The sequence below is a fragment of the Apodemus sylvaticus genome, chromosome 10, assembly GCF_947179515.1.
Source record: "Apodemus sylvaticus chromosome 10, mApoSyl1.1, whole genome shotgun sequence".
In the NCBI taxonomy this organism is placed as follows: domain Eukaryota; kingdom Metazoa; phylum Chordata; class Mammalia; order Rodentia; family Muridae; genus Apodemus; species Apodemus sylvaticus.
This window is the reverse complement of record NC_067481.1, coordinates 71,645,919-71,662,484: the sequence shown is the minus strand read 5'-3', so window position 1 is coordinate 71,662,484 and position 16,566 is coordinate 71,645,919. Positions and strand designations below refer to the sequence as shown.

Genomic DNA, 16,566 nt, shown 5'->3' with positions numbered 1-16,566 from the left:
TATACTAGGTACACACACCAACAAATTTAAAACGTTAAGTTCACGGGGAAAAAACGTGTACATGATAGGATGCTTTCCAACAGGATTCATAAAACCCAGAAATCAAAAACCATTCAAATGCCTGTCACTGGTACTCAGGAAGAGAAAGTAACTGATTCATGGTGTATCAGGCTAGACCTGAAGGTGCTGTGCTAAATAGAAGCCAAACAAATGACATCTTTTACTACATCTAGATGAAATAGCCAGAATAGATAAATACACATACACACACACACATACACACACACACACACACACACACACACACACACAGTTCAGTGCCAGCTTGGGTAGGGGGAAAAAAAAAAGACCATTAACATATATAAAATTCTTCTCTGTAAGATCAGCTTAGAATTAGAGAAAGAGCACAGTCCTCTGTCCACACCTTGTCCGCGAGCCAGTGTGGTGATTTTCAGAGTTAGTGAGTGCTGACCCACAGTCAGCCAGCTGTCTACAGACTCCAACAACGGGCAGGCAGGGTGCTCCTGTCCATCCCCACTTCACCTCCAGAATCTCTGACAACCAGCTATCTTGTCTGTTTGCTTGGTTGTTTTATGTTTTTCTTGGATTTTTTTAAAAAAAAAAAAAACCCTATTTTGGATTTTGGTTTATCTGCTTCTTAACATAATTACATAAACAGAGCTATAGAATACTCAGTTATTTCAAAATTAGTCTAATAACTAGCATGCCTCACAGTCCACCGATGATTTATTACATATCTACATTTTATTATTTTTATATTTATCTTATGTGCATGGGCATTTTGCCTGCATACATCTATGCACACATGTGCATGGCCTGGTGCCCTCAGATCATGAAAGGGCATTAGATCCAGAACCGGGGTTAGATAGTTATAAGCTACCAGGATGGGGGTAGAACAAAACCCAGGGCCTCTTAACCACTGAACTATGTTTGTATTTCCAGTTCCGTATCTATACGTTTCAAAAAACTTATCTATATGATGAGCCAAGACGTGTTCTGTTTATTAGAGGTAAAAAATATCAACAGCCCCCAGGACAGCAACAGAGGGTAAACTTAAGTTCCCTTAAAAGGGGTTAGAGATGTGACTCAAGGGTTGCTACTTTTTCTAGAACCCACATAGTAGCATATAGCCATAACTCCAGTTTCAGAAAATCCAAACCCTCTTCTCACCTCTGAAGGACCAGACACACACAAGGTACACACTCACATACAGACAAATCTTTTAAACAGCATTTTAAAAAGTTCTCTTAAAAGGGAAACAAGACTGTAAGGAGAGAAAACACACTGATAAACCCAAACTGGGCAAGAAAATAGCAGTAAAGTCAAAAGGAAGAAAACCACTCTAAACACTGTTTCCCAATGGCTGGGGATAGACAGTACTTAGCTGGACAGTGTTGTGCAGCATACATGAAGTCCTGCACGCCATCCCATAGTACTGAAAACAGGAAATGGTGGCTCATGACTGCAATCCTAGCACTCTAGAGTAGCACATAAAGGAAAAGCAGGAGTTCAAAGTCAACATACAAAATAACCTGTGCTCAAAAAAGCAAACAAGTTCTTCCGGCAATGGTGGCACAGCACACACACCTGTTTAATCCCAGTACTCCCAGGGCAGACAGGTGGAAACAGGTGGAACTCTGAATTCAAAGTCAGCCTGGTCTACAGAACAAAGACTTACAAACCCTGATTTTTAAAAAAAGGTCCAAGGAAGCAACCATGATGTAATGCCAGTACTGGAAGACTGGGGAGGTGAAGACCAGCCTGCATCACAGTGGGTTCCAAACCAACAGGAGATACAGAGTGACAACTATGTCACAGAAGTAAAAGGGACTGAAGCAGAACCTGGAAATACTTATTTCAACTAAAAATGCACAAAAGAATACACAAATCCACAGAGCATCTGCCCTGAGACTAGAAAGAACTCATAGAGACTGCTATTAGGACTGAGAGTTCTTCTCTTTTGGGGGATGACAAAAACATTCCATAATTAGACATGAGTAGCCTTATGAATACATACAAAACACTGAAGTGTGCATTTAAAATGGTATGTTCTTTTATATGAAGTCTACCTCAACAGCCACCAAAAAACAAACAAAAAACCATATATGAACAAAAATTAAATATGGAAACTAACCATAAAGTATTTAAGAGCAAAACAAGCCAGTAGAGACTGTCACATCCCAAAAAGGCAAGGCTCCTCAAGAAAAGCAAAGCTGAAAAACATACTAACAGTCAACACTCAACAATTACTCAGAAAAGCTTACTTTAAGAACAGTTATATTACAGCTGAATGGAGGGACTGGGGAGTAGCTTGTACAGAAGACAGACATTGAAGTACCTGTTCAAACATGCCTGCCTCTATCCATCCTCAAACCATCAGTACATGCTGACTATGAATGCTCACAGCCACACGTGATCCAACATCCAACATTTGCCAGGACAGGTAACGATGCACTGGTGCACACCTCATGAATGAACCTCAAAACCATTACACACATGACATACATTCATGGTTCCACTGCTAGGATATGTGCAGAGAATACAAACAAAATCTGAACCAGAACCCAAGGAGAATTGCTTATAGACATCTGGTGCTTTAGCTAAGCAATGAATTTCCATTATATACAAACAAGTGATGCTTCACGGCACTGCATGTACTAAATAAATGCCACTAACTGGTCACTTTGAATGCTTCACTGTACTGTGTGTGTATGTATGTGTGTGTTGCGATGGGATCTCAAATGTCCCAGGCTGGCCTGAACCTCATTTGATGCCGCATACTCAAGCAGCTGCCTAACGGCTCAACACCTGGAGATGTCACACTCACACTTACCCAGACAGAAAAGTAAATGAAGTGACAGTGACACTTTCCCTGTCCAGACCCAGGGCAGCAAAGCCCTGTCTTTGACTACTGCTTCAAGGTACGACACGTTCAAGATAGCAACGTTTCATGAAGACCAAGCCAACCTCAAACTATGGCACTAAAATTTTTATTTCCTTTTAGTGAGTGCTGTGTGTGTGCATTTGCATTTGTGTTAGCATACAGATGGAGGGTCTCTTCTCCTACCATGTAAATCCTGAGGATTGGACTCAGGTACAAGGCTTGACAGTAACTACCTTTACTTGTCAAGTCATCTCTCTAGCCTGATCTTGAACTTCTAGCCATTTAGCTTATCAACCTATTATGTGGAGCTAGAAACTGAACCCAGGAATTCTAACCAAACACTGCCTACTGAGCTATATCTAGCCATTACAAAGAGAAACCCTGTGTAACAGAGTCCTGGCTGTCCTTGGACTAGATCTATAGACTAGACTGGCCTCAAACTCAGAGATCTGCCTGCCCCCGACCCTTGAGTGCTGGAATTAAAGGCTTATGCCATCACATCCAGCCATACCTCAATTGTTTTAAACCTAAAGACAAAGTTAATTTAGGATACTGTAATGGTAAAAGTAATCTAATTTCATTCATTTAAAAATTAAGCGGAGAAGAAATGCCCAAGAACAAAAAATGAAAGCTATAAAATAGTTGCATTCTCACATGTAGATACAGCACATTTTTTAACAACAATGTAGCGGTCAAGGCTAGAGAGACTACATGGCTCAGTAGTTAAAAAAAAAAAAAAAAGCATTGGCCACCCTTCCAGAAGACCCAGGTTCAATTCCTAACACCCACAAATGCAGCCCCCTGCTGTCTTTAATTCTAGTCCCAGAGATCGCCTCCTGGTCTCCAAAGACAAAGTATGCATGTGGTCCAGACATATATGTAGCAAAGCACCCAAATACACATAAAAATTAACATTTGAAAAACAGCAGGCAGGCAAAACAAATTCTGAACACACATACCAATCTACGTAACTCTTATAGACAAATTTCTAAAACATAGTGGCCTCCCCTCTGTTCGTTCGTGTTCTTTCTTTCTCTTTCTCTCTCTCTCTCTCTCTCTCTCTCTGTCTCTCTTGAACACAGGAGGAAGGGGGAGGCCTCACACTCATTAAAAACAAAAGGAGATATTTCCAAGCAGGAAAAAAGGGTGAGCTAGGAAACACTTGGACACTGGTCAACAATAAATACCATCTCAAATTCTTTAAGGGTCACTCAGGCACACTTCTCCAAACAAGCCTGAATTCTACCAGGAGTTCACAGCCAAACGAACATCTCATTCCCGCATCCAAGCAACACAACCAGGCAACAATAACACTGAGTGTTTCTGAAATATCCCTAAATGTCAGTTACCCAGAATTCTTGCAGTGCTGTACAAAAGGAATACTACCCTCAAATGATCCTGAACTACTCAAAAAGAACATTTTTTAAATTGGTGCCTAAGTTAAATTCATACTATTTCTGCATTAAAACAGTTTGCTAGTTTTATGAAAATCAGTCATTTGTGTCTAATATTTAACTAGTGACTTTCAGAAACATTTAAGTTACCAGAATAAAAGTTTCATTCTCCATTACTAGAATCACCAGATCCAACCTTTACATGAAAACTGGGTCATATGGCCTAAATTTTTAACATGTTAACCACCATTTCATTAATCAGTTGTTTTTTTTTTTTTTAAAAAAAGGAAGGTAACAGTTCATTTAACATTAAGAATTAACATGGTTACCTATTCATAGTTCCAGATACATCAATATCATTCATAAAGCATTCAATGCTCAAAGGGAGGTCTGAAGCATTTGCACTCATCAACTTCTTGAGTTTCTCACACTCTTGAGACAGTCGTAATAAAGCACGAACTTTAGATTTTATGTCTAGCTTGTATTTCTTTCCAAATTCTTCACAGAAGTGATTTACCAACACCTCATCAAATTTTCTGCCTCCCAATGTTGGATCAAAAGCTGTGGCCAAAACCTTCAAAGAAAAAAGGTTAATCCAAAAATTAGCCAATTGTAAAATTTACCATGATACATACTCTATTTTTAATTACCTTTGTTTTATTTTATTGGTTTTTCCAGATAAGACTTCTCTGAGTGGCCCTAGCTGTCCTGGAATTCACCCTGTAGACCAGGCTGGCCTACAGCTCACAAAGTGCTGGGATTAAAGGCATGTGTTACAACCACCTGGCATGATCTATTTTCTAAAGGCCAGGAAATGTGTTCATCAAGGCTGACAACTATGAAACATGCAGCCTTTTAGTCACTGCCAAGGTAATAAACTACATAAACTTTTTTCTTTCTTTGGGGAGATGAGGGTAAACACCATACAAACACTTTGAAAAGGAAGGGCTCAACTCCACTCAGGGAAGCCTTCCATGATGAAGCAAGATGACCACCTCAGGCAAGCCTGGGAGTGCCGGAGCAGCGCCAACTACCGAGAGCGATGCGCAACATACTCATAATCTCTACTTCACACATTATGTGGAAGCAAAAAAAAAAAAAAAAAAAAAGGCCATCTTCAGGTTGCTAACACCTACTGTAGTAGAAACTACTTCAAGAGCAGTTTCATGAACTTGGGAGACAGGAGCAGGTGGATTTCTGAGTTCGAGGCCAGCCTGGTCTACAGAATGAGTTCCTGGACAGCCAGAGCTAGAGAAACCCTGTCTTAAAAAAAACCAAACAAACAAACAAACAAAAAGAGTAGCAATGCGCCGGGCGTGGTGGCGCACTCCTGTAATCCCAGCACTCGGGAGGCAGAGGCAGGTGGATTTCTGAGTTCGAGGCCAGCCTGGTCTATAGAGAGAGTTCCAGGACAGCCAGAACTACACAGAGAAACCCTGTCTCAAAAAAAAAAAAAAAAAAAAAAAAGTAGCAATGCCAAACACTTGTATCAACTTCTACTCAGGAAAGTGTGGAACAGTTCACTTCCAGAAAGCTGCAGAAATGTGAGGCACAGTTGTGTTTGTATGTTCCACAGTGCCACATAGGTCTATCGAACTCGCACTGACAGTTTTCCAAATCTATAGCAGAACTGTAAGATCAGTTCTAAAGCAGACCCCGTAAGTGGTGACAAGCTAGCAACAACACCTATAAAACATAACCTCTTAATGAACACTGAATCCGTTAAGAATCTCATTTATTTTGTTTTAGAGACAGGGTTTTCTTTGTGCAGTCTGGCTGCCCTGGAACTTGCTCTAAAGACCATGCTAGCCTCAAACTCACAAAGACCCAACTGCCTCTACCTCCCCTATCCCAGTGCCAGGATTAAAGGCACCATTGCCTGGCTCAAGAAATTTTCTTAATAATTTGAAAAACTGGATATAGATTTGAGTACAGAGATTTCAATTTTATTTTCTACAACTGAGGATAAGGATGTAGCACAGCAGTAAAGCACTTGCTAAACAAACCTGAAACTCTAGGTTCAACTCTTAGCACCCCAAAAAAGATAATACAATAAAGCTAGTGTACGCAATTCCATGCTGAGACAGAACACCAGCCTAAGCTAATGTGAGACCTTGCCTCAAAATCCAATTTATTGTTTTAAATGTGAAAGTATTAGATGATCTTTTCTTTCTTTCTTTCTTTTTTTTTTTTGGGAGGGGGGGGTTGAGACAGGGTTTCTCTGTGTAGCCCTGGCTGTCCTGGAACTCACTGTGTATGTAGACCAGGCTGGCCTCGAACTCAGAAATCCGCCTGCCTCTGCCTCCCAAGTGCTGGAATTAAAGGCGTGCGCCACCACCACCAGGCTAAAGTGTTAGATTTTTAGAAATAATTCTCAGTAGTTTGTGATGGTTCAAATAGATATGGCCCCAAAGACTCTTGTGTTTGAATGCTTGACCCATGGGGAGCGGCACTATTAGGAGGTGTGGCCTTTGTTGGAGGAAGTGTCACCAGTGGGGGGCAGGGCACTTTGAGATCTCTAATGCTACACCCAGGGTGCCCCAGCCTCCTCCTCACAGCTCCTTCTCCAGCACCATGCCTGCCTGCAAGCTGCCATGCTTCCCACCATGATGACAATGGACTAAACCTCTGAACTTAAACCAGTCCCAACTTTTTTTTTTAACTTTTTGGTTTTTTGAGACAGGGTCTCTCTGTGTAGCCTGGGCTGTCCTGGAACTCACTTTGTAGATCAGGCTGGCCAAGAACTCAGCAATCTGCCTGCCTCTGCCTCCCAAGTGCTGGGATTACAGGCGAGTGCCACCACTGCCCAGCTGGAGTGGCTTTTATATGGTGTCTCTTCACAGCAATTAAACCCTAAGTTAATTTTTTTTTGTATTTTAACACGCTTATTTGCATATTTATTGAGAATGCATAAATGGATGGAGAGGGTACAACTTTCAAAACTCAGCTCTCCCCTACCCTGTGAGTGCTGGGAATGGAACTCAGGTCGTCAGGCTTGGAAACAAGCATGCCTCATCCACTCAACCAGCTCACAAACTTTTATTTTTATTTTTTCCACTATGGAATCCTGACTGGCCTAGAATTACTTTATAGATCAGATTGGTCTTCAGTATGATACACTTGCCTTTGCTTCCGAATGGCTAAGATTACAGTCATGAGTCACCTGCTCAAGTTATTTCCTGAACATTGAAGATTATGTCTGACCCACAATGTACAGCTATAAACCTTGTAAATATTCATTTCTCAACCAATGTTTTATTAACAAAACCCTAGAATATAGAAATATAGGTAAGAAGGTAAAACAGAACTTTTTTATTTTATTCAAAAGAAAAAGGAAAAGAGACAGAACAAACTAAACCCAAAAATACCCTCAAATGATTTCACATTATTTCTCCCTACACTGCACAAAATTGGGGTGCAAATTTAAACCTTAGCACCAAGAATCTTGAAACACTCAGCTAAAGCAGGCATCAGATATAAAGTTACCTTGCCAAAGGGACCACTAGCCTCTATTCACTGTGTAGCTCCTCAAAGGAGCCAGACACATACACTGTAGCAATCCCTTTCTTTAAACACTTCTACAATTCTATACACAATATTTGTTCTTCTGGAGCTGTAAATGTTCTAGAACCCTAGACTATCACTTCTAGTCTAGAGCCCTTTAGCATCCAGAATCTCAATCTCTTTCTAGAACTCTCCAAATTGCAAGAGCACCTTAATCATCCTCTCTGCTGCTCACTTTCCCAAGAGAAGAGACAAGGAAAACACTCCGAAGAAGCTCGCCAGGATGCGTTGCTCCCTACACAGTCCAAGTGAGAAAACCATGACTAGAGAGGTCGGGAGCCTCACCTCAAAGTCCGTGCTCTTTACACACCACACCAACTCCACGTAGAGCTTGTTTTGGGCCCACAACCTTCACTCCTCCCACCATAGCTGCATTCCAGCTCAGGTGACTCACAACACGCTTCCAACTAGTTATTGTTAATAATAACAATAATAACAACAATAATAACAATAATAATAAATAATAATAATAATGTCACTCAAAAATCTAGAACAATCAAGTTTAATTTCCAGTTTTCTGGAAAAATACTTACTTTCAGTTTTCCTCTATTAAATGCACATACAGAAACTTGATAGGCAGAATGTCCCATATCTACAAAAACTACATTTCTTGGTTTCTCTTCTAAGGCAGGAAGGTCTTGTTTATAGATTCCATAAGCAAGAGCAACTACACAAGAGGGGAAAAAGTAAGTTCAACAGAGTATCTCCTAAATTCTAAAATTCACTTATTCATATTTAAAAAAAAAACAAAATGGAAGAAAAAAGAGGATACATTTTATATCAAGCTATACTGGCTACTGTGCTGCAGACAGAATCAAATTCTTTATAAACACTGCATAATTTTTATTCATGTGGAACATTAGCATCACAGTGCTCAATGTTAAACAGCTTCAATATTTAACAAGTCCAAGAGTAGGACTTAACAATAGTCCTCTCATCTGCAGCTGTCTCATTCACTACCCCCTTGTTTGTTTTTGAGACAGTTTCTCTGTTTAATGGATTCCTGGCTGTCCTAGAACTTATTCTATAGACCAGGATGGCCTCGAACTCAGAGATCATCCCGCCTCTACTGAGTGCTGGGAGTAAAAGAATTTGCCACCTAACCTCGTTAATCCCTCTTACCTGCAGTTGTCTCATTCATTAACCGCAAACAATTGAGACCAGCAATCTGTGTGGCATCCATCACTGACCGTCGTTCTGCATCAGTGTAGAAACTAGGAACCTATAAAAGAAACATTCTTTACAAAGGCCTGCAAAAAGTTGACACCTAGAAATCAGACTAAGAAATTATTTCCTCAGACTAATTTTGGAGGTGTGCACCTGTAATCCCAGCATGTTTATAAGTAGCCTGAGATAAACAGGCTCAAAAAAAAAAAAGTTTTTATATAAACTGGTGGAAATTTTTCCTTAACCAATTAAAAGCAGCTGACTGTTCTACTTAGCAATACAGCTGTGCTGACTACCTGCTATTCTAAAGTCCAGAATGCTGTACATGCTCATGCTGGGCAGGATACCAAACCCCAAAATAACTGTGGACTTCTAGACTCCAGCCACATTTTGTAGATGAAAAATGTGTCATATATGTTCCTACACTGTAGCATACTGGTGCCAGTACTGTGCCTCACTTCCTAAATAAACTACTCCATTACCTTTTCCCTGTGGACTGCAGTGTCCTTTTACTGCAAAAGAATTGTGCCAGCACATTGCTAAAATTCAGTGAGGTCTTAAGGACTTCTAAACAAGAATTAGAAAACCATCCTTTAAAACCCAACTTCCTCAAAATGGGTGTCTTAGTCAGGGTTTCTATTCCTGCACAAACATCATGACCAAGAAGTAAGTTGGGGAAGAAAGGGTTCACTCAGCTTACATTTCCACATTGCTGTTCATCACTACAGTCAGGACTGGAACTCAAGCAGGTCAAGAAGCAGGAGCTGATGCAGAGGCCATGGAGGATGTTTCTTACTGGCTTGTTCGGCTTGCTCTTTTATAGAACCCAAGAGCACCAGCCCAGGGATGGCCCCACCCACAAGGGACCCTCCCGCCTTGATCCAAGAGGAGCAAGTCAGTAAGTAGCTCTTCTGTGGCTGTGGACCTCCAGGTTCCTACCATGCTCCAGTTCCTACCCTGACTTCCTTCAATGACCAACAGTGATGTGGAAACATGAGTCAAATAAACAAGCCTTTTCCTTCAAGTTCCCTTTGATCATGATATTTCATCACAGCAATGGTAACCCTAACTAAGACAATGGGTAACAATGGCAGGATGAGAGACTGCAAAGACAATATAGAACTCACACAGCCTCTAGACCACCATGCTATGCCACACCACACCACACCCTACTACAAGTCGCCAGGCTGCCATCAAAACAAGAGCACACAGAAAACTAAAAAGATGTGTATTAATGTTTTCTAGAACTAGATACAGTACGAAAAAAAGGCTGGAGGTGAAGCAGACATCTAACATTCAACTCATTCAACCAAGTAGCTACCCTGTCCCTAAGCACTACACTAGGTACTGAAAAAAAAAATTCTTAGGAAAAAGTGGGATTTCAAATGAGGCTTAAAGGACAAAACTTAAATAGGTACAATAGTGGAGTCTGGAGAAAAAAGAGGACTTGAAAACTGAGTATTTTGGGTTGGGGAGTTGACTCAGACTGGGTGAGCGGGCAGGGCAGTGGTAACCTTTCTCCTTTCAGCCAAGCAAGCTGAACCGTGCCTGGAATTCCAGCACAGGCAACAGACACGCAGAGAAGAACGGCAACCAAGGGCATGAGCACCTTGATATACACAGCAAGTTCTCCGGCCAGCCCACACTACAGTGAGAGTCCGTCCCCAAAACTAGAGAAAGAAAACCAAAGAAAGACTAGATTTCTGAGCATGGATTCTTACTACAATCCCCAACACATGGGAGACAGAAGCAGGGGCGTTAGTTACTGGGGCGGCCTGGACTACACAGCAAGACTCTGCCTCACAACAGGAACTTCTCAAGATTACCGCTACAACACAGTAAAAACAATTTTTTTTTATTTGCAGTAAAAACAATTTTCCTCTCTCTGGTTCTTAAGGAAGCTACCTAAAACCACAGACCCAACTCACCGAAACAACACAGTCTACAACAGGCTTCTTAAGAACACTTTCTGCTGTCTCCTTCAGTTTCGACAAAAGCATAGCAGTCACTTGTTCAGTTGTAAAACTCCTCTCTTCTTCCATATATGTAACCTGCAGGAGACAAAGGATCCAATGTTAGTCCACTTCATGTCCTATTCAACAGAACAGTGCCTCAAGAGGGAACTAGAGAATATTATTTTTATAAAGAATATTGACTTCAAAAATCACTATTTTTTTTAAAGATTTATTTATTATATTTAAGTACACTGTAGCTATCTTCAGACACTCCAAAAGGGGGCATCAGGTTTCATTATGGATGGTTGTGAGCCACCATGTGGTTGCTGGGTTTTGAATTCAGGACCTTCAGAAGAGCAGTCAGTGCTCTTAACTCCTGAGCCATCTCTCTAGACCCAAAATCACTATTTTTGCTTAATATACATGACACCTAGGGAAAGACAACCACAACCTAAAGCAAACCTGAGGCAATTACCTGATCCAAAAGCAAATCCTCCTGCCCCGCCATAAAAAGGACTGCTAAGAGAAACTGTTGCCACCGAAACCTTGTGTGGACTGTACGCTGTGTTTACATTATTCATCTCCCCAACCACCACAAGTGGGTTTGCCCCTGAACTCACACAGTCATGATAAATGCTTACTGGATTAAAGAATAAATGATGACCAAGAATCAGAAAATGTTTCTTGATAAAGCTCTGTCATGGATAACCCATCTTCCACCCTTAGACCCACCCAGCAGTTAACATCCAGAACAAATCCTGTCTCAACGTGGAGGAGCTTGACTGAGCAACCTCCAATCCTAACTGGGTGCAAAAGCTGACACTTGGTCACTTTATATGACAGGGACAGACTCCCCTCAGAGTCCCTTTGTAATCTGTCCCACCTACTGACTTTCTGCTTGGCTTTGGTCAATCCCTGTGACTTTTGTCTACATAGACAGACCGGTTCTCCCAGATCTTTCCTCCTGTTTCTACACATCTGTCCTGTTTCCTTACTGTAATAAGTCCCCACTTCCTCACAAGTCCTTTTCCGCTTTCCCTCTACTTCATTACAGCCTTTTCCCTCAGTGGGCCATTCAAACTCTTCTGAGATTACTGCTGCAGTCACCTTACATAAACCTAGTCATCACTTTTAAATTATACTTATTTAAGAGGGGTCGGTGCGTGCCACAGTATTTATAGAGGGATCACCCAGAGAACAACTTTCAGGATATAGATCACACTGAGTCTTGGTGACAAGCACCAAGAATAAGAATAAATGATCTTACTCACAATCTCAAGGAGAACCTTTTGCTCCTCATCTCAATTCTCAGCTATAGTTCCAGAACTACACTGTTCTGCTTTTCTCAGTATCTGTCGGGTGTTTTCTGTGGTACTAGGCTTGAATCTGGACCTCATAAATTGCTCTACTACAAAGCTCTCTTCCCAGCCTCTTTTGAATCTCCCATAAGATTCTCAGGATTCTTCTTTCTATGACTGCTGTGATCTCAAATACCACAGCTGGCTGAGGATAGTGGCTAATACCTGTAATCTCAGCACTCAGGAGGTCAAAGCAGATGAATTCAAGGCTGGCCTAGGCTACAGAATAAGCCAAAAACAAAACCATAACACACGAAACACCAATCTTCTGCTTACTTGCCTACATTCCTGCTACTCCACTGTAGTAGATTCACTTTTCCCTAAAACATCTGTTTGCAGCTTCAGTCCTACTGACATGACTACAGCAATGTGACTAGTTAATGAGAACAAGTTATTCTTTGGCCTGCTCTTCCACAAGACTTCATTAATATCACCTTGGAAAGGCAGCTCTCTGTGAACACCACCAATAGCAGTGACAGAGTTAATGTCCCTCCCCAGGTTTCCAATGCAGAGGAACAGGACCATCAATAGCTCACAAACTATCACTATCATTCAAAGACTACCAACCTTAATCAGCAAGAAATGCTCTTAAACATTTTCATTATAGGGTCTGGAAAATTGGCTGAGGATGGGAGTTCAATTCCCCGCAATCACACAGGAGGAGGCAAAACTGTAACTCCAGTTGTGGAGGATCCAATACCCTCTTCTGACTTCCAAGAGCACAGGCACACACAGTACACTAATACACATGCAAGCAAAATACTCATACATGGAAGAAAGAATATTCACTTGTGTATGATAAAGGTGTAAAGACAGCATTTCATTACAGCTTCACAAGAACTACAGTGACATACTGAACTGATGAAATGGGCCTCATAGCAAAGTATCTGCAGATCCTTACCTTTATGCCCGTTAATCCAGTGGGTAACTGCACAATATCATATGCAAGATTCGACTTTTCTGCTTCCACAAATGGATCTGAGAATGCACGCCCATGAAATCTTTTAAACCCTTGAACTGTGTTCTTGGCATTAGAAATTACCTAGAAAAGAGAAATGCATGGAAAAATCATTCCATTTCCAATTTTCAATAGCCTCAGGCTAGTTAGGATCCTTTTAATTTGCAAAAATTTCTTTATAGGGGTAAAAGCAGAAAAATTACCAAGTTCTAGACCAGCCAGGGCTATTTAGGGAGATGTTGTCAGAAGAAGACAGAGGAACACCATACATGCACAAGGCCAACAGGCTTCTTTGTTTCCTTTTTTTTCCAAGACAGGGTTTCTCTGTGTAGTTCTGTCTGTCCTGGAATTCACTCTGTCGTGAACAGAGAACTCAGAAATCCGCCTGCCTCTGTCTTCCAAGTGCTGGGATTACAAGTGTGCGCCACCACCGCCCAGCAGCCAGCAGGCTTCTAAGACATGCTTTTCCCTCAGGTGCCTGGCCTACTCCTATTTCTCATGCATACTTTCCCTTTCTTGATTAAGGGTCCTATTTCTCTATTTCTAACCATGTGTCACTGGTAAGTGGTACATGCTGGGTATGTACACCACGTGTCTACTCTGGGACACAAGAACTTGGCTACTTCACTAATCCATCTAATTAATGTAACAATCTTACAAATAATACTCAATCACACAAATAAGGGGCGGAGAGTAATGAGATGTAAGGAAAAAGTATCCTTCCAAGTTTCAATTTTCTTTAGACATTCAACCTTTCTAAATCAAGTAAAATGAAAACAAGGGACTTATATGGCCTACCGGCAAGGCTGAACACTACCTAGAGCATGTTTTTCCTCTCCATCAAGTCAGGCCACTGCACATACCGAAATATTTTGTTCCTAAACTTTTAATATTTACACAAAATGACTATTAGCTTCTAAAACTGCTCATAGTTTATGCTTCAAACTTTCCAAGAACAAATTCATCAATACTTATTATTCATAACTCTCACTAAATAGACGTAGTTTAGGGCTGAAAGTGTAAGTGGTACATGCTGGGTATGTACACCACTCAAATTTCTAGCGCACGCGCGCGCGCGCAGACACACACACACACACATAGCTCCATGAAGGAAAAATTACCAGAGGACATTTATAGAACAAAGACTTTTTTGGAAGAGTGTTTCTAACTATTCTTGTAACAGGAAAGTAAAAATTATATCTCTAAACACTGAAATACTGTAAAGGTGGTACTTTTTAAGTGGAAAAATAATTTTTTCCACTTTTAATAGGAAAAATGCTGTGTAGTATGATCTCACTAAGGGAAAAGAAACACTTCTAGATGCTTATAAAGACAAACTTAAGCGGGGGCAGAGGTGGCACACGCCTGTAATCCCAGCACTCTGGGAGGCAGAGGCAGGTGCATTTCTGAGTTCAAGGCCAGCCTGGTCTACAGAGTGAATTCCAGGACAGCCAGGGCTACACAGAGAAACCCGGTCTTGAAAAAACCAAATCCAAAAAAAAAAACCAAAAAAAAAAAAAAAAAAAAAGACAAAACTTTCATTTCTCTCCATAATGTTGACTTCCACACTCCCTATACTTTTCTAGTTTTAAATTCCTCTAGAATACACAATAACTTAAAAAAAAAAAAAAAAAAGGCAGGGCGTGGTGGCGCACACCTGTAATCCCAGCACTTGGGAGGTAGAGGCAGGCAGATTTCTGAGTCCAGTTCTGTAGGCCAGCCTGGTCTACAGAGTAAGTTCCAGGACAGCCAGGGCTATACAGAGAAACCCTGACTCGGAAAAAAACAAAACCAAAAACCAAAAAAAAAAAAAAAAAAAAGACAATAACTAACAGGAACAGTGGAGGGCATTCTAAGTTCCAGAATGAATGTGTGTTCCTACTCACAGCATAGGAGCCTGCACAAGTAGAAAAAGCTCTCTATACAATTCCTCTCTGAGCAGGCCAAACCAGTGAGGCCTCTAAAGTCACACCTGGCCTGAAACAGAAACCCAGTGTATCAAAATCACTTCTTGAGCACAGAACCAGGCAGTCAGTGTAAAACAGTTTTAAGTGTTCAGTAGCGAAAGCAGTTTCAAACAAATTCAGTGACGTTTATAAAACAGCCATTTGAAAGTCAACTTAACGCCAGGTGGTGGTGGTGGTGGCCGGCGGCCTGTGCACGCCTTTAACCCCAGCACTTGGGAGGCAGATCTGAGTTGGAGGCCAGGACAGCCAGGGCTACACAGAGAAACCCTGTCTCGAAACCTGCACCCCCCCCAAAAAGTCAACATAAATTTGATATCTATCAACTGCCTCTTACAAATAAGACTATGAAGCACTCAAGTAAAAACCAACTACCCATGCACCCTTTTTTTAAGACAGGGTCTCTACTCCTTTACCCTAGGGCTGGCCTTAAACTTGCTATGTGGCCAAGTGTTAATTCTCAGGCCTCCATGCACTGGCTGGTTTTATGTCACCTTGACACAAGCTACAGTAATGGGGAAGAATGACCTTCACTTGAGAAAATGTCTTCATTAGATGCAGCTGTAACCAATAGGGGAGTGACCCTGCCCATTATGGATGGTGCCACTCCTGAGCTGATGGTCCTGGGTTCTTTAAGCAAGTGAGCTGAGCAAGCTGTGGAGCAAGCCTTAGGAAGCCTCTGCATGGGCTCCTGCTCCCAGGTTCCTGCCCTGCTTGGGTTCCTGCCCTGACTTCCTTTGGTAATGAACAGAGATGTGGAAGCATAAACCCAGTAAATCCTCCTTCTCCAACGTTTTTGGTCATGGTATGTTGTTGCAACAACAGAAACCATAACTAAGCCAGGCGGTGGTGGCACACCCCTTTAATGCTAGCACTCTGGGAGGCAGAGGCAGGCAGGCGGATTTCTGAGTTCGAGGACAGCCTGGTCTACAGAATGAGCTCCAGGACAGCCAGGGCTACAGAGAGGAAACGCTGTCTCGAAAAAACCAAATCCAAAAAAAAAGAGAGAAAGAAAAGAAGGAAAGGAGAAAGGAAAGGAGAGGGGAAAGGAAAGGAGAGGGGAAAGGAAGGGAGAGGGGAAAGGAGAGGGGAAGGGAGAGGGGAGGGGAAAGGAGAGGGGAAAGGAGAGGAGAAAGGAGAGGAGAAAGGAGAGGAGAGGAAAGGAGAAAGGAAAGGAGAGAGGAGAGGAAAGGAGAAAGGAAAGGAGAGAGGAGAGGAAAGGAGAAAGGAAAGGAGAGGAAAGGAAAGGAGAGGAAAGGGAAAAGGGAAAAGGGAAAAAAGGGAAAGGGGGAAAAGGGAAA

At 41.6% G+C, this 16,566-nt stretch overlaps 1 protein-coding gene across 2 annotated transcripts in view; it reads right to left on the bottom strand.

The window, feature by feature from the left end:
• Window positions 1-16,566, bottom strand: part of Hspa4 (heat shock protein family A (Hsp70) member 4) — a 41,560-nt gene that overhangs the window by 15,306 nt on the left and 9,688 nt on the right. For both annotated transcript variants that reach the window (XM_052197282.1, XM_052197283.1), the window contains 5 exons: window positions 13,245-13,385; window positions 10,959-11,081; window positions 8,986-9,085; window positions 8,397-8,530; window positions 4,629-4,873 (listed from right to left, as the gene is read on the bottom strand). In XM_052197282.1, the coding sequence (XP_052053242.1) occupies window positions 4,629-4,873; window positions 8,397-8,530; window positions 8,986-9,085; window positions 10,959-11,081; window positions 13,245-13,385 (743 nt within the window). The remainder of the gene's footprint in view (window positions 1-4,628; window positions 4,874-8,396; window positions 8,531-8,985; window positions 9,086-10,958; window positions 11,082-13,244; window positions 13,386-16,566) is intronic.